Source organism: Talpa occidentalis, unplaced genomic scaffold (genome assembly GCF_014898055.3).
Source record: "Talpa occidentalis isolate TD23 unplaced genomic scaffold, MPIMG_talOcc4v2.1 talOcc4.14, whole genome shotgun sequence".
Lineage (NCBI taxonomy): Eukaryota > Metazoa > Chordata > Mammalia > Eulipotyphla > Talpidae > Talpa > Talpa occidentalis.
The window spans coordinates 57,412,552-57,436,261 of record NW_023601433.1 but is presented as its reverse complement, the minus strand read 5'-3'; the positions used below and the strand labels follow the sequence as shown (position 1 = coordinate 57,436,261).

The 23,710-nt window shown below is 37.9% G+C and overlaps 1 protein-coding gene across 1 annotated transcript; it reads right to left on the bottom strand.

The window, feature by feature from the left end:
• Nucleotides 1-1,174: 1,174 nt before the first annotated feature.
• ATP5F1C (ATP synthase F1 subunit gamma) lies at nucleotides 1,175-18,338 on the bottom strand. The gene is made up of 10 exons (XM_037510586.2): nucleotides 18,232-18,338; nucleotides 10,996-11,030; nucleotides 10,272-10,403; nucleotides 7,947-8,151; nucleotides 7,271-7,414; nucleotides 6,850-6,914; nucleotides 5,402-5,557; nucleotides 4,907-5,003; nucleotides 1,698-1,734; nucleotides 1,175-1,309 (listed from the first exon to the last, which is right to left on the bottom strand). The coding sequence occupies exons 2-9, from the start codon at nucleotides 11,012-11,014 to the stop codon at nucleotides 1,728-1,730; spliced, it is 825 nt and encodes a 274-aa protein (XP_037366483.1). The 5' UTR covers nucleotides 11,015-11,030; nucleotides 18,232-18,338; the 3' UTR covers nucleotides 1,175-1,309; nucleotides 1,698-1,727.
• Nucleotides 18,339-23,710: the final 5,372 nt, after the last annotated feature.

Here is a 23,710-nt window from a genome sequence, read left to right as displayed (position 1 = left end):
TCCATGCTTTACATTCCTGAGAGCTGTAACCCCAGAACCCCACTCCCATGTATTCTGTTGAACCTGAGTCAGCCATGGTCAGCCTGACAGATTATTTTTAAAATTCTTGACAAGCTTACATTTCTCTAATTCTATAGTCTAAATCATGCAATTCACTCTCACAAAAGTGTTCTGCTATCCTGCAAACTGGAGATGTGTTACGTTTAGGTGCAAAACAGAAACCTCATAGCAGTGCCCCACCATTCCTAGGTGTCTCGGCCTTTGTTCACACTACACTGTGCTTGACGCCTCACTGTGGCCAGCTGTTTCTCACAGCCTTATTCACTGACCCATCCACGAATGACTCTTGTAAAATTTCTGGGAAGATTCAGTTTCTCTTCCCCTAGCCACGTTTGTATAGAGGCAATTCTGCTCTTTATAGGCTTATGCATGCCAATCAAATTTCTTTAAGATTTATTTTTATTTATTTATACAAGCACTGGGTATGGTCAGAAGCGCAGGAGGGTGAGAGAATTCACCAGAGCCAGAGCAGGGAGCAGAGCAGGCAGACTGAAGTACACTGCTGAGGGGAGCAGCGGGCAGCAGGAGAGGTCTGCACGCCTTGTGGGACTGTCCTCCAGTGGCCAGGGAGCAGCCAGGAATTGAACCGGCGCTGCAGAGGCTGCGGGCAGCTTCGCAACCCAGCGCTCAACCACCGCGCCACTGGGGAGGCCCTCAATTTTTGTATTATATTAATCAACTCGTTTTTAGGAATATAGTTGGTAAAGTGACATAGTTGGAATAATTCTTTCTATATATATGCATTTACCTAGCTACTGTTTTTGTAGAAAGTAAAGAGTAATAAACATGAAACTCTTCATTGAGAATGAGCTTTATTATTTCTAATATATAGAAATGGTAAATGATTACACTAGCATTTTTACTTCATTTTGCTGACTGTTCTTTGAAGGTGTGAGAGGATGGAAACATACAAGTGCTGAGTGGTGGTTTGTCACCTATTCCTTCTGCCAGGATCCAAAAAGGCTACTTTTAAGGTAGTTTCACTGAAAAGTCTCCTCAACCACCTAACCCAAACACTATAGAGTAGTATGTTAATTATTTCTAAGATTTTTAACACCTCATTTTGAAAACTTGTTCACATAGGGAAAAAAAAAAGACAATGAGTTTCTTATTGTAAGTTGTTTATTGTAAGATAATTTACAAATATCTTGCTGTCCTTAGTAATTCAGACAATGGAGAAATAATTTCTTCTCATAAGGACAGCAGTAAGCTAAAACCAAAATCAGCTGGCTGAAATTTCCTTCTTTACCTGAAAAACAAAGTACAGAACAAGTTAAAAACCTTTTTTAGGGGAAATATAATGTCAAAAGATAATACATATTTAAGTGGTGTTTAAGGAATTAACAAAATGGTAAAATGTTATGCTAAACTAGTGGTGGTTCTCAAATTTGGTCTGGGGACCCTTTTGTGTGTATGTGTGTGTGTGTGTGGGGGGGGGTCCTGTGAGGATAGAACTACCTCATAATCTAAAAACTTAAAAGCCCCCTAGCATTCACCTTATGCTCCCAAGCTGACTGCCACTAAAAATGGGTCCAGCAATCTAAATCAGAGAATCAATCTGACTCTTCAATTATATCTGAACTAGGTTTCCTTTCTAAAGGGTTTTAGGGAGAGCGTGTGAAATATAACCACTTTACCTCTTGTCTGAGGATGATACTTGATTTTCATTAATCCCTGGTTATTATATTAGAAGAAAAAGACAAACACAAAACAAGCCAGTTAAAAAGCAATTCATGCTAGTTAATCATGTATCATTTCCAACTAAAAAAGTTCATTGCATCATTCATTACCTTAACTGTACCATAGTTAATAAAAATATTCCCTTACAACAGATTCAATGATTGTTATTAAAAAGTTACTGACTTCAATCTGGTTAGAATACTAAAACCATGTTCATGCGCAAATAGGCAAGATTATAAAAGCATAATTTATTATTTTTTTGAAAGCATAAATTAAACCACTATTTTTTCTATAAATAGCATACATTAAACAATTTTTAGACTGGCAAAATAATATTTTGTACCTCAAATATAATGGTTTATTGTGGCTTTTTATTTCTTTTACTAAATAGCCTAATGTGTATTAAAGTTTTTAACCAGAATAACTAATAGTTTACAGAGTATACAAGTCCATTCATATAAGCCATCCAAGCCTGGAGTGCACAGCTAACTTTCTTTTTTATGAAATGTTCAATTTCTTTTTTTTTTTTAAAAAGATTTATTTATTTATACAAGCACTGGGTACAGTCAGAAGCGCAGGACGGTGAGAGAATTCACCAGAGCCAGAGCTGGGATCAGAACAGGCAGACCGATGAAATACACTGGTGAGGGGAGCAGCGGGCGGCAGGAGAAGTCTGCACTCCATGTGGGACCCTCATCCAGCGGCCGGTAATCGAACCGGTGCTGCAGAGGCTGCGGGCAGCTTCTCAACCCAGTGCTCAACTGCTGCGCCACTGGGGAGGCCCCACAGCTAACTTTTTATAAAGGATTTAGATTACTTTCTAGAAAGTGAAAATTTAACAATTTCCTATTATTTGAATTCTTACTTAAATTTTCAGTTTACCTTCTTTCCATCCCAATTTCTCTTGCTTTATTACCCTTGATTTTGCTAACTTTACCCAGGTTTCCCACATTGGAAGTAAAGAAAGAAAGAGCAAGCCTGGTCCTCAATTATGCAGAAGTTGTATTCTCACATTCACTCTGAGCTTTCCTTTCTCAAATGCACAAAAAGGACCTTGGTTTTCTGAATCATCTCATACAGCCAGAATCTTTAGATTGTAGGTCCTTCCTCTAAACTTCCTCATACTTACCATCTAAGAGGAACTCAGCTTAGCATCAGCAATAGGACATATAGTGAGGAGGCTAATATAATTGTTTAATCCCTTATTAGTCTGTTAAAGATGACAAAACCGTATCACAGAAGAGTATCTTAATCAAGTTATTAAGTGGCAGGGGCATTCATCATTGCACTGTACTCTAGGATGCTAATAGAACTTTAGTGACCAGGCTGAGAAACCAGTTAGTCTCAACAGTCATGCTTGGAAGGCAAAGCTGGAATCTAGTAACTACTTATGGAATGGCTTCAATTAGTTTTGTGTCTTCCTGGCATTCTGCCCAGTTTCTACCCTTGAGAGACAATACTAAAGGAGCAATTTAAATTTCACATCAGTGATAAACCTTTCCTAAACATAGACACACTTTTAAATACACAATAAAATGTTCTCTCTCCCTCTTCTAAACTTCCAGTTCTTATGGCACATCATTCATTCACATAACAAATATTTGAAGAAATATGTGCCAAGTGATGGGCAAGTGAGTCAAGACACAGTCCCTTTCAAGCCACATGAACAAATCAAAGGGCAATTCCTAATAAAATGCTGTAACTGCTGATAAAGGGAAACATAAGATGCTAATAAAAAGCAGCCCATCCCAACTGTAAGGGAGGGTTTTCTGAAAGAAAAGACTTTGTCAGCTCAGTTAGGATAGACAGATAAACAGAAATCAGTGAAATAATCAACAGTGCAAGAAGAAAAGAATGGCATTTCAGGCAATAGCATATACCACCCCTTGGAGGAGAGAATAAGTATGATGTGTTTGTAGAACTGTAAGTAGATCAATGTAGTTGAAGTTTGAGGGAAAGTGAGAAACTGTAATAGTACTATAGTGGAGAGTGCTGCTTGCCAAAAAAATAGAATTACGTGTATCAAGCTAGCTGCGGATTTTTTCTCCCCCAAGGTTTATGTAATATAGAATAGATCCTACTATTTTCCTCATAATATTTTCATAAAAGGTTCAGATAGTAAATATATTAGCCATTGTGGGTCACATATTGTCCCTCTTTTAATAACCTTTTAAATGTATATAAATATATGGCTCCAGGCCATAGTTGCTGATTCCTGGTCTACTGCAACATCTTCTATCCTATCTGTCTTCCCTGTTAAGATGGGAGCTTAACAAACACTGTCACAACTACATCTACAGTGTTTAGCTCAGAGCCTGGCACTAAAGAGGCATTTCAAAGATAACCTTTCCAATTCCAAAGAGAAATTACAAAAACCCCATTAAGCGAGCAGTTAAAGAGGAAAGAGTCAAGGGATATTTACAAGTTAAAACTTACAGAACATGGTAACCAATTAATAGGAGGTGATAAAAAAGAGTCAAAGGTAACTTATTACACATTTTCTCTTTTATCACAATTATCTACATATTTTTCTTACCCTGTTAGAATACAAATACCTTGAAAGAAAGGCAACACTATAACACTGGGCCTGGCACTATACCTTGCACATAGTGCCTGTTCAATTTAATACTTTTGTGAAGAGAATTTTCATCTCTTACACCTGCTTTCTCATACATTAACTTTTCTAGACAACCAAGAAATTTTCTTAAGGAAAGCACTATACTATCTTACAGTACTGACATAAAAAATTTAGTAACTAAAATATTTCTGTACCCTCTAGCCATTCACTGATTTATAGATAACTTAAAACAAACCCTATAACTCAGAAAGCTTGGTTTATAATGTTTTAAGTTCCAAAGACAAACTTCATAAATTACATTATCCACATTTTTATTCCTAATGCTCTAAAAAGTGAAAGCTAGCAATATATTGATTTCAAAGAAAAAACTAAGCTTGAATGTTTCAGCTGAAACAATCAGAACAAACCAGAGACCCCATTTTCACCAAATCTTTATATCCTAAGTATAAAGTTATATGTTTAAACAATGAGTTATTGTTTAATAGCAGACAAAACAAAACTGAAAACTTTTGAATATCCAATGGCTAAACTAGCAGAAAAAGAGAGACATGGAAAACAATTGCTTGAAGGCTGTCTTCAATAACTTACAGAGCTGCAGCACCAGAGATGATCTCAATCAACTCTTTCGTGATGACAGCTTGGCGGGTGCGATTGAAAGTCAAAGTCAACTTGTCAATCATCTCAGCTACAAAGTAAGCAAAAAGATTAGACAACAAAATCTAAAACTAGAAAAGGGTAACTTGTTTATTCACTTATTCACAGACTTATGTTGCTCAATCTAAAAATAAGATTGTTTCATTTTGATATCTTCTTACAATACTTTTTCAAAGTATTTGCAAACTTACTGCCTGCTAAATAACAGATTTCCTTCAAAGCAGAGGACATTATTTTTCTATCTTTTCAGAACAGAAAACTGAAGGAAAGAGATAGTAATTAGTCAAAACTTTCAGAGACTCAATAATAGTCAGTACTGGATGCCAGCTCTCTTACTTCCTGGTCTACTTAAAGAATGTAATGTTTGGTAAGCTTCATGCTACGCTCAGCAACACAATTCTGGCAGGAGAAATCTATTCACATGCTTACATGCATTCTTGCTAGCGTTGTCCATGGCTGTCATCCTGGCACTTTGCTCACTTGTGGTGGATTCCTTCAGAGAATAGTAGATAATGTTGGCCAAATTATATTCTTGGTAATTCTGCAGTACATCAGCATCAATGTCATCGTAGATACTCATGCTCTCTGTTAAAATAAGTAATAAATTTCTTTAAGGTCATATAGTGCACTGATTCAACGTAAAAAGCTTACTAGTATAATAATAAAGATCCTACATTACAAAGTTAATTCAACATTTAAAGCAACTTCACTGCATTTCATAATAAAATGTTCTGCACAGCACCTAGGCGAGTGCCTAGCACTAAGCCAGTATGTCAGTTTATGTTCTTCAATAAAGAAATTAATGAAAGAATAGAATACTGCAATTTCGCCATTTGATTATTGGAGAATCTGAATGTGTCAGTCAGGAAAACTTAGTTCTAATATAAAAGAATGGGAGAATTAGAGGCTGATATGAATTCTAGTAATTATGTTGCAGAAATTTAGCAATACACTTCAAAATCCTTTCATTAGGGTAAAATGGTGACACAGTACTATATTTCATCAAACTTAAGATACTATTGGATTATAAACCATATATATGTACCACTAAGAAAGAAAACAACATAGCTAATTAAAAATGACATGTCACTGACTGGTAGAAGCATCCCAACTTCAGAGATACTGAAATGTAAAAAGGTGTACATCTTAGGATAGACTGCATAGGAGAAAATGCCTTAAGAAAACAGAATCAATTCCAGAATATTATTTCTAGAATGTTTCACTGAGTAGGTCAATACACTGCTCAAATGATCCATATTCTAAGTTTCTGATTGCACTGTAGTTACGGAGTTCCCACACATAGATTGTGAAGTCAATTTCTGGCTATCTTCTTCAATCCTTGTGTAATCAATAAGTATGTATTTGTATAATTAATGAAAGAATGGAGTTAACAGCCATCAAACAAAGAATGCATTAAAATATTATGGAAGTCACTAATAGTAATAGAAACAGCCCAACATTATTTTGTTACATCTGAACAGGCCACCCTGAAAAACACTATTTTCCTAAATGTACAAATCTCTCCTTTTTTTTTTTTTAAGATTTACTTATTTAGGCATACAAGAGCTGGGGTACAGGCCAGAGGTGTGTGTTTGGGGTGGTGGTGGTGGTGGTGAGAGGATTCACCAGAGACAGAGTGAGGAACGTGAGGAACAGAACAGGTAGACTGACTTAAATACACTACTGAGGGGAGCAGCGGGCGAGGCAGGAGAGGTCTGCTGCACCATGTGGGTAGCTCCCTGGCTGGAGATCAAACTCATGCTGCAGTGGCTGTGGATAGATTCATAGTGCTGCAACTTAACCCCTGGCGCCATAGGGAGGCCCCACACATCTCTACTTTCTACAAGAAAAACTACCTACATACAAAAATTTCTTACCAGAACTTGCAATGGTATCAAGAGAAAAGATGGGCTTTTCTTCTGTTTTATAGGAGATGACAGACCTAGAAATGACAAACGCAAATGTAAATTTAAAAATAGCATATATTTAGTTTATGTACTTTCAAATTGAGATTAATATTGGTTTACAATACATCTAGATGTATAGATGATGTAGGGGACTAAGTTCACACCTGCTCAGGCACCTACCACCAAAGTACTGATAGTCCTTTACCTTAGACCATTGGGCTCCCTTCACTCTGTGTTCTCTCATCCTCCCCGCCTCCCTCTCTTCTAGGAGTCTCAATTCTGTAGTTATATTTCTAGGGCTAAAATATAATTTTTAAGCTGTTATGTAGACATTTACTTATTTAAAAATATGAACGTAACATAAAAGCTTTGATTTTTAAATTTTTCTTGCCTGAATCTATTAAAGATGATAGACCCTTCATCAAATTCATATCCAGAATTTAATAATTCAAGAGCAATGACTGACGCATCTCCAAAAGTAGGTGGCTTTCTTCCCACTTCTTTGAACGCTACCAGAAATTGGTCAGAATGAGTCCTATGGGAAAATGAAGAGATCACATAAAATAGTTTAATGGAATACTTAAGAATAAAAGGAACAGGGAAAAATATCACTTTGAATCAAGATGTTGAGTGGGTCACTGTTTACTCAATTGTTTCATACTTTATCATACCCAGTCATGATTATTCCTTCCCCTAGCACCTACTAAGAACTTTATTTTATACTTCCCTATGCCTTTATTTCTTGCCTTCTAATTCCAATTAACTATTGTTCACTTCTGACATTTCTAGGCATACCTCCTCAGAGTCTTCATTTTTAAAAATGTCATTAACCTTTGTATTTTCATTGCATTCTGTTTATAGTTTGGATGAAGGAGAAGCAAAAGAGAATCAGAAAACGGGAAATCTACATATTCTAATATATCCTTAAAAAGTAAAAACACAACAAAAACCTCTCCGTATAAAGTAGGTATTACGAAACACACTTTCCTTAAATAAACTATCCAAGAAACTGATTTATGCATGCTTGCAGCACACTTTTAAACATGACCAATATGTATTTAAATTACCTATAAAGTATACCCCTGATTTTATCACCAATTCCAACAAGCATAACTTCTTTCCCAGCTGCTGTCAGTGTGGCCACCTCATTTTTCATCTGTTTAGCAACTGAGGAATGAATAGCACCACAAAGCCCTCGGTCCGAGGATACACCAATAAGGAGGTGTTTCTTCTTGTTTTCAGGTGCTTTAATTTCAGCTTTTTCATACAGAGCTTAAAAACAAACAAAAAAGCAAGAGTACTTTATAGCACAAATAAATACAGCAATAATCTCTAATTTATAGAAGAGTTGACTGTTTTCAGAGTGGTGCATTTAAGTTTAGGTGGCATCTGACAACTAGAATCACAACTATCTGTGTACTTATTCCATTTACAATCAGCCTGAAAATCACAAAGACTTAAATCTATGACAAAAGTTCCTATGGGCCAATTTACCTTAAATAATATGCAAAAGAAATCTTTAGTACAATTCATAAACTTGTAAAGAGGTCAGAGTTATAGAGGTACCAACTTCTCTCGATCTTAGACTTCTGAGAATGCATATCTTCAGTACACCATCCCCGCCAAAATGAAGTGAATATTTACTGAGATGATCATACAAATAATGTATCCAATTCTTGTGAATACTGTTGGCATTAAAATAATGGATGCCCACTAAAACAATTTTACCTTGTTGATCTAGTTTTCCAAGGAGACCAAAAGGGGATTAAATAAGATTAAATATACAGAGATTTTACTGGGGAAGTGCCTGTGAGAGCAAACAGGAAGACACTGAAGAATCATCGTACCACAATACAAGTCTGCCGCAAGGGAAGGAGAGAGGGAAGAAAGATTGAGAGGCAGCTTTGTAGATCACTATGCAGTTCAAATGAAGTTCAGAAAGACTGGTGCGGAGCCCCAAGTCTCCCAGAAATAAGCCTGCTCTAACATCTGTCTGAGCTAGGAGCGGCCAATAGGAAACGTTGTCAGGGTGCAAATGCAAGATGGACTTCAGCAGCATGTGCTCCCTGTAGCTGAAAGGTGCATCTTCAAGGCTGCCATACTCACACATTTCAATAAAATTCCTTGCTATTACCGTTTTTTTCAGTATAGGAGAGTGATTCTCAAATTCTGTTAAGTGAGCACTCTCCATAAAAATACTCAATTCCAAATTTCAGGGGAGTGAGGAGAATTTTCTTTTAAGTCTCTTTTTATATATTATCCAGTACAAAATGCCTGTTTTAAATTTCAAATTTTTAAACTTATTAGCCATTTAATACCTACCAGTTTAGTACTTTTTTAGTTTGAAGCATTAGAAGTCTTGACTTGAATTTTTAGTATTATATCACAATTCTTTAATACTATCAGACACGTAAGTCAGTTTCTTAATAAAAAGAAATAACTTGTAGTTACAGACTTTTTGGGGAAGATAAATTTATTATGGCTATTCTTATCAGCAGAAAAGTTGACTAGGGAAATGACTTTCCCTTTTTCATATAACTAGGCTAGAGAATGATTTACCAGCCACCTACATGCTTAATACTAGCCAGAGAAAAACTCATGAGAACAAATGGCTGGAGCTGACAGGGAATGCTGAAGCCTAACAGCAATTCTCTGCTATACCTTTTAGGGCAAAATCACATGTGGCATTTTTTAAGCACAGAATCACTTCCACTGAAGCCTAGTGCTCTGTCATTTTTTTCAGACAAAATTTTCTTTAATAGTATTCAATACATATTTTTTAAAAAATAGAGAAGAGCACAAAAACCAGGGCATACAGTTTGCATATATTATTGCATATATTAATTCATAGATAACATATATTCAATTTGGAAATAAGAATATTTTGCTTTCTTTACAGTGATATTTAAACATTCCAGTCATGTATTCATGAGTCATATCCATGACTTAGTCAACTCTCCAATGTAGGTACTACCTCCTCACCCTAAGATCCCTACAGTATCACATCATAAAGTAACAAGGGAAGATCGAGCATTTCAGTCTGTTACACTGTTTCCAAGTTCTTTACTCAGTATACTGAATAGTGTAGAAAATGTTCTGCTTATTTTCAAAGTTGACAAAAATCACATACAACAGAGACAGACTTTGTGCTAAACCACACAGATATGTGAGCTTGGGCAAGTTACTTGATTTCAAGGAGCTTTAGTTTTTCTCATCCATAAAGCAGGGACTCCCAACAATTCTTACTATCACAGAGTTGCTGAAAAATGAGTAAATGTTAAATCTTTAAAATAGATCTGTTATCACAATAAGTACCAACTTGAAGTCATTAATAGTAATCTTCTTTATATTAAATTGTTCCTTGTAATTTATATATTACACTCTTCTCTTACCCAAAGATCCTGTTCCATACACACGAGCTGGTTTCAGCTCCCTCTCAGCTCGGGCATATTTTGCTGCTGCCACCATTTTCATAGACTTGGTAATTTTCTGAATGTTTTTGATCGACTTTAGTCGCCTGGTAACTGAAAAATAATGCTGTGTTAGGATAAAGAAGTTACAGTATATCTTCATTTGTGAATTTATCAAAATATTCCCCCCAAACTGCAAGATAGGATAATTAGTACTTAGGCCATCAATTAACAGCATGAATAATTTATTGGGGATAATTAGTACTTAGGCCATCAATTAACAGCATGATGCAACACTAGGCTTAATATTGGAACAAGAATTTAAAAAAGGACAAACCTAGCTACTATTTAGGCAAACACAGAACAGATATTATACATTTAAAACATTAAATGGTATTGAAAATGGCATATTAACTACATATTCCAAAACATTATATATAATAATTTCTAGTTATATATACATGTATATATTTCTAGTTATGCAATTACCGTATAAACAGAATCAGAACAAATCTTTCTCATGTGGCACCTCACACTGGTCTTTTTCAAAACCTCAGTGTCCCAAGCACATCACATAATATTGTCAATTTTAACCAAATAATAAAAAGATAATAAAATAATAAAAATAATAAATAAAAAGGCTTTAAAAAGCCTTTTTTAGTTAAAATTTAGAGTTTTTCTTAATTCACATGACACAAGTACTTACTATCTTTCAAAGTTGCCATATTTCGAACTTGGATCCTGAGAATAAAAATTTTTAAAAATGAGTTATGATTTTTTGGGAAACCCTTCCCAAAACTACATTATACAAAGTTTGCGAAGTCAATGTAATTATTTAAAGAATGTCCCATAAAGAAACTTCATCCCCAGCTGCTGTTAGTGCAGCCACCTCATTTTTCCACTCACGTGGAAAATGTTATGTGTATATGTATATGTTTAATCCCTTAACAGATATTGAATCGTATATGAAAGGTCTTGTTTTATTTGATCTAACTCTATCACAACCTTCAAGTGAAATCAGAATGGCACTCCCACATGTTCTATTCCCATCTCCATTCTTTGTCTATATTGTTTCCACAAAAGAAAAGTCCTTTACCTATTAAACTATCCAGATACATTTGAAGCATCAGTAAATGCATGCATAAAGGACAGTCTAAGGAGGGCATTTCCAGGACCTGGATATAGCTTTGAAGCTGGAGACACAGGTTGGACTAATAAATTTAGATATTACTTTTTTGGTAGTAGGGAAATGATGAATGTTTATAAACCTGCACATCAGTTTAGTATTTTGAATGGCAGTGAAAAGTACAAAATGATGTTGGAATAATGATGACTTGGAAACCAAAAAAGGGTTTGCTATAGTTTTTAGACAAGAAGGCAAGAACCTGGACTAAGCTGAAAAAGCAGCAAGAGACTAGACTTGAGAGCAAATTCTTAGGCTAGGAAGGAAAAGAAGATGAATGATCTGACTTAACTCAAGGGTTACTAATTTAATGATCTGAGTGGATACTGTTCATGAACCAAGAAAGGAAAAAGGGGGCAATTTTCCTGCAGATAATGAATTTTGAATATGGTATCGTGAAAAAAAAAAAAAAAAGACAAATTAGAGGGTAATTCCTGATTCTATCAGGTCATCATTACCCTAATACCAAAAGCAGGTAAAGAACTTATAAAAAATTAAAATTAGAGACAATTTCTCATGAATATAGATACAAAAATACTCAACAAAATATTAGGGCATTGAGTCCAACAATGTATTAAAAACAGTTACACAGTACAACCAAGTATTCCAGGTATGCAAGGATGGTGATTTGAAAATCACCAAATGGTGATTTGAAGATCAAATAATATAACCCAATACACCAACTAGTTGGAAAAAAATAGAAGCTGGGCCACCCTGGTGGCACATGCAGTTGAGTCCGCAGACTCTGCAGCGTGGGTTTGACTCCTGGCCAGCCAGGGAGATCCCCACATGGCATGACAGACCTCTCCAGTCTTGCCCACTGCTCCCCTCAGCAGTGTTTTCAGTCCGTCTGCCTGTTCTGCTCCCTGCTCTGTCTCTGGTGAATCCTCTCACCCTCCCGTGCCTCTGGCCTGTACCCCAGCTCTTATATAAATAAATAAATCTAACAAAAAAGAAAAGTAGAAGCTGATGTAGTAACACAAGAAAATAAAATGTATACAGATTGGAAGGGAAGAAATAAAGCCATCCTTATTCTTAAGTACCATGATAGTCTATGTAGAAAATACCACAGAATCAGCAAAAACCAACCAAACAAAAACCCTGGAACTAATAACCAATTAAAGTAAAGTTGCAGGACACAAGGTTAACACATATCAATACAAAAGTCAACTACTAGCATTTCAAGTAAAAATAATAAAATTACACATTACTTAAAAATGGAAATAAGTCTATGTTACCACATGCAGACTCATATAAATCTAGCAAACAATGTATAAAATCTATGAGAAAAGCTACAAAACTGATCAAAGAAATCCAAGGTCTAAATAAATAAATGGAGAGGTTCCATATTCATGGATAGCTAAAATGTCAATTATTGCCAAGATCCCAGCAAGTTACTTTGTGGACATCAATAAACTGACAATAATATTTACATGGAAATGACTGATACTCAGAAAAACTGACACAATTTTGAAGAAAGACAAAATTGGAGGATTGATACTACTTGACTTCAAGACTCACTGTAGTTGTTAATCAAGACTGTGATACTGGTGAAAAAAAGAATAAAACGAGAAGTGAAACAGAGAGACCAGAAATAAACCCACACAAATACTACTTTGAGGGACCTCCCTGGTGTCACAGGGGCTAAAGACAGCGTGATCAGGCTACTGCCAGCCACTACAGCACAAGTCTGATTCCAGACTAGCCAAGGAGGGGTCCCACATGGTGCAGCAGACCTCTTCTGTCTTGCCTGCTGCTCCTTCCCCTCAGCACTGTATTTCAGGAGATCTGCCTGTTTTGCTCCCCACTCTGTCTCTGGTGTGTCCTCTCACCATGACCACCCCCTCCCCAGACCTCTCACCTACACCCCAGTTCTTGTATGCATAAATAAATCTTAAAAAAAAAAAAAAAAAAAAACTATTTTGAAAGATGACCTGGCAGTTTCCTACAAAACTAAACAGTTTTAAGATATGATCCATCAGTTATGTTTCTAGGTATTTACCCACTTGTGCTGAGGACTCAATGATACACAAAAATTTGTACATGAATGTTTATAGTACTTTATGCTCAATTGCCAAAAACTGCAAGCAGATAAGACATCTTTCAATATGTGAATGAATGGATAAAGAAACTATGCTAGATCCACACAAGGGAATATTACACAGCAATAAAAAAGGAGCTATAAAGTCACAAAAGATACAGAGGGAACTTAACTGCAGGGTAAATATGTCCGAGTCCAATGACAAGATATTCCAGAAAAGACAAAACTATATCAACAGTAAAAAGTGTAAATTGTGGCCACAATTCCAGACAGACATTTTTAGGACAGCAAACTATTCTGGATGATATATTGGTATATAGATGTCATTATGTATTTGTCAAAATCCACAGATCTAGTAAAAAGTACAATTTAATGAAACTGCACTTTAGTTAATATTATGTATCAGTGGTGGTATAGTAATTGTAGCACGTATACCATATTGTATTAGTAAGATACAAATAATCAGGGAAACTTCAAAATGGAGGGTGGTATAAGAACGCTGTACTATACATTCAATTATTTCTATAAAGATACCATTTTTTATGATTTAGTTTTGTGCACTAAAAATAAGTATGAAAGGCAGCAACCAATTAAAAAAAAAAACTCAACTATATTACCACTCTAATATTTAGTTATAGAGAAAGCAAAAGGAAGTAAAGAAAACTATATGGAAAATGTTAGGTTTATTTATAAGATTACGTCCACTAAAGTCAAATACTGACAAGTTCTAAGGCCTCCCCAGTGGCGCAGCGGTTGAGCGCTGGGTTGCAAAGCTGCCCGCAGCCTCTGCAGCGCCGGTTCAATCCCTGGCTGCTCCCCGCTCTGGTTCTGGTGAATTCTCTCACCCTCCCGCGCTTCTGACTGTACCCAGTGCTTGTATAAATAAATAAATAAATCTTAAAAAAAGAAAAAAACAAACCCCACAAATACTGACAAGTTCTGTTACTTCAGAGTAGAGATTTATCTGAAATAACGATCATTCCATTTAATACTTTTTTCATAATTGGTACTTGAAAAAGTAACACCATTTTTGGGACAATCTTCTCCTTTTTTGATATAACAACTTTTTACCCCGAACGTTCCAAGTTTACAGACAATAAGGAATGACATTTGGACATCATGGTCTTTAGCAGACACTCCAATTTGGAACAAATTTCAATTGTATGCCCTATTTACATGAATATAGAATGTTTTGGTTTCCAGATGTATTCCAACTGAAAGATAAGATCTTTGTGATTTGTAATGCTGTGTGCATGTCCTAACTCTCTGCTTTGTAGGCTATATTTTGAGTCTTCATTTAGTTCTAAAACTGTGCTGCAACTTTACTTTTTAAGTACAATTTGAGTAGAGATTATCGCCAGTTGATACTAATCTCTTCAAGAATAGCTTGTTCTACTGCATATAAAAGTTTTGCAAATGAGAAGTCCTGGATAAGTTGTGTGTTCTGTAAAACTGCACTATGCCCTGAAAAATCCTTAAGAGATTGTTTGAGAAACTTGAAACATTAAATGCAGTGAATGGAAAATCAGATTGCAAGTTACCATAATCTATTATGATCATACAGCACTGTCAGAAAGGCTGAAGAAAGCAGTGGAGGAGGGAGTCAAAAAAGCTGATAGGTGAGTGATTGTTTAAAGAAATTAGACAGTTTCAAAGTACTTTGAGTTTGTAAAATAAAAAGTCATGGTGTATAAAATTAAAAATTATGAAGAAAAAGCATCAGCTAAGTCCTAAGGCACAGACTTCTTTGACAAGTACAGTAAACCTTCTTAAATTTTATGTAGAAATTGTATTTATAAAGTCGCCTTCATTTTTCATTTGCTGTATTTGGATCCACACAAACATTTCTCCAACTTTCCTATGATTCGATGCAAATATTCTTCTAATCGTCACACTAACTCAGTAAATTGTGTGCTATTAATAACTCCATTTAACTGATGAGGACTTGCCCAAGGTCACACAGCCAGGTAAGTGAGTAGCAGCCATGATTCAAAGCCCGCAGCCTGGCTCCAGAGTCCATATCTTCTACTATACCCTATCGCTCTTTTTTTTTTTTTAATTTACAATAAATAAATATCTACTATCTCAGTCTCAGAACAGAATCTGCATTTTCTTTCCTGAAATGCCATCTCTCTCTCTCTCTCTCTTTTTTTTTTTTTTGTGAGACCCTTGCAGGCAGCCTCACAGCCCAGCTCTCAACCGCTGCGCCACCAGGGGAGACCCCATCTTTCATTCTTTTAAGAGAGAGAGAGAGAGAGAGAGAGAAAGAGAGAGAGAGAGAAAGTGTGTGTGTGTACAGTTCAATGTATGGCCTTTGATGACCTATCAAAAACAGTTCCAATTTAGAGACTTTTGAACATGTATGAAAAATACATTTTCCTTCACTTGAAAAGAGTAAACAAGATTCTTTCTCCCATTTATTCTCCATTTTGTTAAGTTACCTTAAAAAAAAAAAAGCTTAATTTTTAAAACTTAGGCTATTTTACAGATACTGTAAGCAATTGAAAGAACATGATTATAATTTTAGTGAAGCCTAAGGTTTAATGTCAGCATGCTCATCTCCTTTAAGACAAAACAAAAATATGACAATTTGTACTTTTGAAAGCTTTCAGTAAGGAACACAGAACCCTCACAGATTCTGTAAAGGCAAAGGTATTTTTCTCCCCTTTCAAATTCTGTGGCATGTAAAACATTTCATTTCTGAATCTGAAAGGCAGTTACAATGAATGAGAAGCAGAAACAAAGAATAGGTGGAAAAGACATTAGGCGCCTGAGTGACAGACTATGTGAAAAAGAGGGTAGAATATGCTTGGTGTAGATCACTGACATTTGATAAATAAAACCTACCAACTAAAAACAAAATTCCAAAGGAATTAAAGTCAGGACTATAACGGTTTCCTGTTGACTGAGGTTCCAATTTTTGGCACTGGGCAACAGTTGTCTCAGACTAGGAGAAGTCTTGTTTAAAATAATCCTTTATTAAAGATGGCTTTTTAAGTTATTTCTGGTGGTGCAAGGGGTTAAGATGCAACCTATGAAGCTATCCACAGCCACTGCAGCATGAGTTCAATCTCCTGCCAGCCAGGGAGATACCCACTTGGCGCAGCAGACCTCTCCTGTCTCGCCAGCTGCTCCCTCAGCAGTGTATTTCAGGCAATCCTCCTGTTCTGTTCCCCACTCTGTCTCTAGTGAATCCTCTCACCCCCCCCCACATCTCTGACCTGTATCCCAGTGCTTGTATGCATAAATAAATAAATCTTAAAAAAAAAAAAAAGTATTTTCCCCTCACTTCAGAAACTTCCCATTTTTAAAAAGATCAACTTGGGACTCTACCTAAGGTTCTGAAAGTTCCAATAGAAAATATTAATGTACAGCAAGATGCAAGGATGTATGCTGATGTATGCTGACTGCCACTACAAGCCACACTGTTCCACCAAGTTCACTAAGTTTCTAACTATTTATTTACCACCACATTTGAGTACTTTCCACAGTGCCAACTTGGCGCAGGGCTGGTAGAAAACAAATGTGTCAGCTGATTGATTAACAGGAGGGAGAAATCAATTATGACTTCCCACAAAAACTCCTTTCCAGCATGAGAAAAATCTGACTTCCAAGGCAAATCCACCAACATTTTTAACGTAGTTATTTCACATCAGAATTTTTTACGTCATTACCCGTTATAAATTCCTTGCTTAATTTCAATTAAAGCAGTATAGTCCGTTACATAAATCAGGATACAAAATCTAGTTTAGTGGGGTAGATCTTTAGAATCCCCTCTTTCTGTAAAACCAGGTAACTACTACACAGGCATTAGCTAACATTCCCTAAGTACTGTCTGAAATCCCCCAGAATCTGCCTGGCTTCGGAAGATTGCATCCTATTCCACGATACCAACTTTTATCTGCCTATAAATAGGCCTTATAATAATACGCAATTTCCTCCCGGGAACCAACGTTAAAAATCCTTACAACGTGCATGGTAGTTTACAGGTGACACTTTAAAGTCCACCTATCTCCTCCTCCTCAGGACCGTGTGACAACTTCATGCATGACCTTGCAGGGTTACTGCTTCAACATAATGGTTTCAAGAAAGTGCTAGGTGTCTTTTCCGTCCTCGCCAAAGGGCAGAGGAAGGTCCTTTTAAGGTCCTTTTGGCACCCAACTATTACCCCCACGAGGACACTTATTTATTCCCACTCATTTTATTTTATAATGCATAGCATTATCACAAGTTCTGGTTGCCACTCGCCTCTGCACTGAAGAGTTTGCAAACGTCGTCAAGGACAAAAACCACAACTTAACCATTTGCTAGGCCTCTCCTCAGGTCTTCCTCTCCCCCACACTTTGTGGGCTGGAAGAAAGACTCCAACATCCTTGTTTCTGGCAAGAAGCAGGATTGCAGCTAGGACCGCCCTAAAATTCAGTAGGACTAAGGTCTCAACTCCGAGGTCCAAGCTGACCACTCCTCGTGGCCACCACCGCGCCCCGTCCCTCCTCAGGAGACGTGGCGTGACCTTCTCTCTCCACCCGGCGCGCGCCCTTCACGGTCCCAAGGAGTTTCCTGCAGCCCCGGCTCTCCCGGGCCTCAGCGCGAGGGGCCCAGCCGGTGCTGCGAACCTGGCTCCGGCCCACTCCCTGCACCGCTTCTCCTTCCCCCGACCGCGCCCCTTAAATTTCTCGCAACCCTTCCCTTCCCTCCCCACCGCGGCTATACCGTACCATTGCGGCTGCACGGCCAAGGCCGAGAGGCGGCGACGCCCGCCCGAGAAAACATGGTGGTAATGGGCCCGCTGAAGGTCGGTCAGACAGACCCGACTGCGCTTGCGCAGAGGCTTCCCCACGCCCCCCGCACCCGCTTCTTCTTCCAATCTCGCGTACTCTCGCCCACAGAAGGAATTCTCGCGAGCGTTGGAGGGGGTGGTCACCAGTCTTTCCAGGCCCCACCTCCTTCCGGTTCGCTGCAATTTTTTTTTGCCCCGCCTACACCCTCAGCTCCGTTCCGGTTCCGGTTGGCAGGGTGGTGTTGTCCTGAAAGTTGCCGTGGGTCCGGTCGCTATGGGGAAGTCAGATTTTCTGACCCCGAAGGCCATCGCCAACAGGATCAAATCCAAAGGGCTTCAGAAGCTGCGCTGGTATTGCCAGATGTGCCAGAAGCAGTGCAGGGACGAGGTAAGTGGGCCGGGATTACCCCATGCCTACGCTCCGCCCGCCCCCCAGGAGGGGAGAGCCTGGAGACACAGGCTCCAGTCCCTGATGCTGGGGTGAGGGCTTGAGTCTCGGGTCCTCTGTCGGGGTGTGCACTGGGGTGTGCACTGGGGTGTGACATCTGTTTCACTCTGTAGAACCATCCTTTCCTTCAGCCTCCGTCCAGGAGGCCTGTGACAACCCATTCTTTATTATTTCTACCCCCCTCCACCACCACCACCACCACCATGAAATAAAAGATTTTGCTGCTGTCGTCACTGTCCTGAAAAAGGAGGCGTGAATAGTTAAATACAGGAGTCTGGACAATAACGACAATCATCTCTAACCTTGAGTGACTCTTGCAGATGATTAGGATTCAAGCCTGTGTTCGGTATCAGATGAAAAAGCACTAAGCTCTTGCACACTACTCTGACAAGCATTCGTTGAGCACCTACAATGTGCCAGACCCAGGATACTATCTGTTGTGGTTAAGATGTGGACTTGGGAGTCAGGTGGTCAAAATTATTAAGGTTCGCAGTGCCACCTAATAGCTGATCTTGGACTTCCTTGCTTTCTCTCCAGCTGCTTACTTAGTGATCTGTAAAGTGGGAATAGTCATTGTACCTACTGGTAAGATTGTTGTAAGTTTTAAATGAATGATGTGTATGAAATGACTGATCAGATCTTGAAAAGTATGTCTGCCCTGCTACTATGAAGGTTATACTCCTTCCCATTCATGTAGTGGATGATGAAGCCTTTGAAGTTCTTTGAAGAATTTAAAGCAGGCTACTGACCTGATCATTTTTTTCCTGGAGATTGAATGGGGGGGGGGGAGAGGGCGTGGAAGAACACTGGGAAATTGGAATAAACCCAATCCAGTGTTTCTTCAAGTGAGGAATGAGCTATTTTATTTTTTTTTTATTTATTTATTTTTTTTTATAGAGGCATGCTTTATTTATTTGTTTGCTGGTTTCTTTGTTTGTTTTGTTTATACATGCACTGGGTACAGTCAGAAGCGCGGGAGGGCGAGGGAATTCACCAGAGCGGGGAGCAGAGCAGGCAGAAGGACCGAAGTACACTGCTGAGGGGAGCAGCGGGCGGCAGGAGAGGTCTGCGCGCCATGTGGGACCCTCCTCCGGTGGCCGGGGAGCAGCCGGGGATCGAACCGGCGCCGCAGAGGCCGCGCGCAGCTTCGCAACCCAGCGCTCAACCGCTGCGCCACCGGGGAGGCCCGAGGAATGAGCTATTTTAGATGACACTCACTTTGAAGAACATTGATACTGTTATTCTCATTCATTTCTTTGTAGTTCTGTTTAAGTCAAGGTGAAATTCACACACAAACACATACAAAAAGTAGGGACTAGTGCAGTGAACATTTGAATAGCCCACATGTAACATTTTAATTATTTTTCCATATTTACTTTTCTGAAATATTTTAAAGTAAATTATAAACGTCAAGGTATTTTACCTCTATGATTATGCCAAGTAAAATAAGTGAGAAAATGAAAGAAAGCTACTGGATGGTCTCACTCATTTGTGGAATATAAATAAGTAAAAAGGACAAAACAGCAAAACAAGAATAATTCTTAGACTCTACAAATAATATACTGATTACCAGAGAGAGTGTTGGGGAGGGAGGACAGAATCAGGAAAGGGAAGGTGACAGGATGTGGCACAGGAGCTTCAGTGAGGTGGTTTACATACAGAGGGTTGAAGTTGTGCTCCCCAAATTATGTAATTATGTAAATAAATCAATAAAATGTAAAAATAAAATGTAAACAATTAGGAAGATATTTGACCTCTACATACTTAAGTACGCATTTCAAAAATATCAGGATGTTTTTTACATACCTAATCTATGTCATCACATAACAAAAGTAGCAAAAATTCTTTTATATTGTCAGATTCGTACTCTATAGTCACATTTCCTGTGCTCCCCCAAATGCTTTTGAAAGCACGCTAGTAGAATAGACATAAAGTCAAAACTTGTATGCTTTTTACAATCACCTGAAGAAATACAGATTTAGTGTTTGACATTAAAGTTTGTGTAATATGCAACAGTGTATTTTCAATAATGAACTAACATAGAGGAAAGTTAGTGAAAATAGTTTCGTAAATGAAAATTCACTAACAGCTGTTTTTACTTCATTATATTCCTTGAAGCACTTCCTGAACATCTCTGTATGAAATCAATGCTTGATAGGTCTTTGTTAAATTGAGTCCAAAAATGAATTTGTTCTTCTGTTACTGTACCCAGTAGTGTTTCTTTTCTTTTTTTTTTTTTTTAAGATTTATTTATTTATCCATACAAGAACTGGCTTACAGGCCAGAGGCATGAGAGGATTCACCGTATACAGAGAGGGCAACAGAACAGGCAGACTGACTGAAATACACTGCTGAGGGAACAGCAGGCGAGCCAAGAGAGGTCTGCTGTGCCATGTGGGTAGCTCCCTGGGCGGGGATCCAACTTGTGCTGCAGTGGCTGTGGATAGTTTCATAGGTTGTGTCTAACCTTTGTGCCACCAGGGAGGTCCACCCCATTTGTGTTTCTTATTGATGTCTGTTTTCTAAGACACTTAGTTTGTGTCTTTCACCTTCTGGGACTAAAAACTGAACTTGTAAAACATTTTAACAGTTGTTTATAACTATGATTTGATTATTTTTTATAAGTTTATCATCTGAGAGCAGCTTGTTAGGGTTTTTTTTTTTTTGATTTTTTTTTAAGATTTATTATTTATTTATTTTATTATTTATTTATACAAGCACTGGGTTCAGTCAGAAGCGTGGGAGGGTGAGAGAATTCACCAGAGCCAGAGCGGGGAGCAGAACAGGCAGAAGGACCGAAGTACACTGCTGAGGGGAGCAGTGGGCGGCAGGAAAGGTCTGTGCGCCATTTGGGACCCTCCTCCTGTGGCCGGGGAGCAGCCCGGGATGGAATCGGCTCTGCAGAGGCTGCAGGCAGCTTCGCAACCCAGCGCTCAACCGCTGCACCACTGGGGAGGCCCTTGTTAGGGTTTAATCAGATACTTATATTTAGGGCCCATTATGATGATCTAAATCAGAATTTAACTCCTGTCTTTACATTTTCTGTAGAATGGCTTTAAGTGTCATTGCATGTCCGAATCTCATCAGAGACAACTGTTGCTGGCTTCAGAAAATCCTCAGCAGTTTATGGATTATTTTTCAACGTAAGTAACTTGAAGACATACTTATCTAATAGGCTTTATTCAGTCAAATTGTAATGTATGCTTTATTTTGGTATATCAGAGGCTCTATTTATTCCTTAGGTATTTATGTGTATGATAGCTACGTTATCTTTGCTCAGATTTTATCTTCCTTTGACAATTTTTCAGAGTGCAAAATTGTGAACTCACAATTCAGTCTTTCCTTTCATTTGAAACATATGAAACTATCTTTCATTCTACACAATTGTAATTAAGAGCAGTAAGTCAGGCTATCTGATTTTCGACTATTTGAATCTGGGCTTCTCCACTCATCGGTTGTATGACTTTGGGTGAATTAAAGTATTTCTGTGTGTTAAGTCCATTTCATTGGTAAAATGGGAGTAAAATAGAACTCTCTTCTAAGTACTGTCTTTCTTTCATGGGACTTACAAGAAAATTAAAGGTGTTAATACTTTAGAATTGTTTATAAGAGGGCTCAGTATTCAATTACCATTAGTTATTATTATCATTACCATTATTATTATTAGATTTCTAAGCCTTTTGGTCTAGGTTCCCTTGACACTGTATTAAAAGACCCAAAGAACTTTGTTTATCTGGAATTCTGTGATACTTGCAAATTAGGGATTAAAACTGAGAATTGCTAAGCATTTATTTTTAATTTATTTTAAGGAACATTAATAAACTACCTGCATATTAAAATAAATTTTAAAGAATTGGATTTTCCAAAACAAACTAAGATAAAGAAGTGACATTGCTTTACATTTTTGCAGTCTCTTTAATATCAGACTTCATAGGGCCTCCCCTGGTGGTGCAGTGGTTGAGCGCTGGGTGGTGAGGCTGCCCGCAGCCTCTGCAGTGCTAGTTCAATCCCCAGCCACCGGCGAGGGTCCCACAAAAAAAAAAAAAAAAAAAAAAAATTCAGACTTCATAGAAGACACTTGGGATGTCACAACTGCTTCTCCATTCGTTCTGTTTCAAAATGTTGTTTTGGTTGAAGCACATAATGAAAATCTGGCTTTCACATAGATGTATAGGGGAGGGTGTGTTACAGGCTTTTCAGGTAATTTAAATATTATTCTACATCAAAATGGTGCGGTAGTTTCTTAAAGGCTAGTTGTAATCTGGAGTCTGAAGCCATATCAGCTAACTTTTTGAACTCTATTATATTACAATGCCTTGGTCTTTTACTTTTTTTTTTTTTAAAGATTTATTTATTTATGCATACAAGAATTGGGTATAGGCCAGAGGTGTAGGGGAATGAGAGGATTCACCAGACACAGAGTGGGGATCAGAACAGGCAGATTGACTGAAATATACTGCTGAGGGGAGCAGTGGGTGAGTCAGGAGAAGTCTGCAGCACCATGTGTGTAGCTCCCTGGCCCAGGATGGAATTCATGCTGTAGTGGCTGTGCATAGCTTCATAGTGCTGCATATTAACCCCTTGCACCACCAGGGAGGCCCTGGTCTTTCACTTTGGAAATACTGGCTCACCGAGTAAATGGCAGTATTCTGAAAGGTGACTCATTTTGTCGTACAATACCACAAAATCATGTTCACTAATGTCAACATCAGTGTCATCAGAAATATCTTTTAAGTGTCAGAAAGTATGTTAAACTCAAGTTTTTAGCTTACTAGAATTCAAATTTTTGGTTGAAAGCTTAAGTTTTCGTTGGTAACAAATAATTGTTTTCCTTGACAGACTCTGTCCATTTTTCTTTAAAGATTTATTTATTTATGCCTACGGAGCTGGGGTATAAGCAAGAGGTGTGGGGGGTAAGAGGATTCACCAGAGACAGAGTGGGGAACAAACAGGCAGATTGACCGAAGTA

Coding starts and splice junctions, on each gene's coding strand:
- ATP5F1C (XM_037510586.2), bottom strand. Junction 5,558..6,849: donor TGATACCATTGCAAGTTCTG/GTAAGAAATTTT, acceptor TTATTTTAACAG/AGAGCATGAGTATCTACGAT. Junction 5,004..5,401: donor CAACGCTAGCAAGAATGCAT/GTAAGCATGTGA, acceptor CTTACTTTGTAG/CTGAGATGATTGACAAGTTG.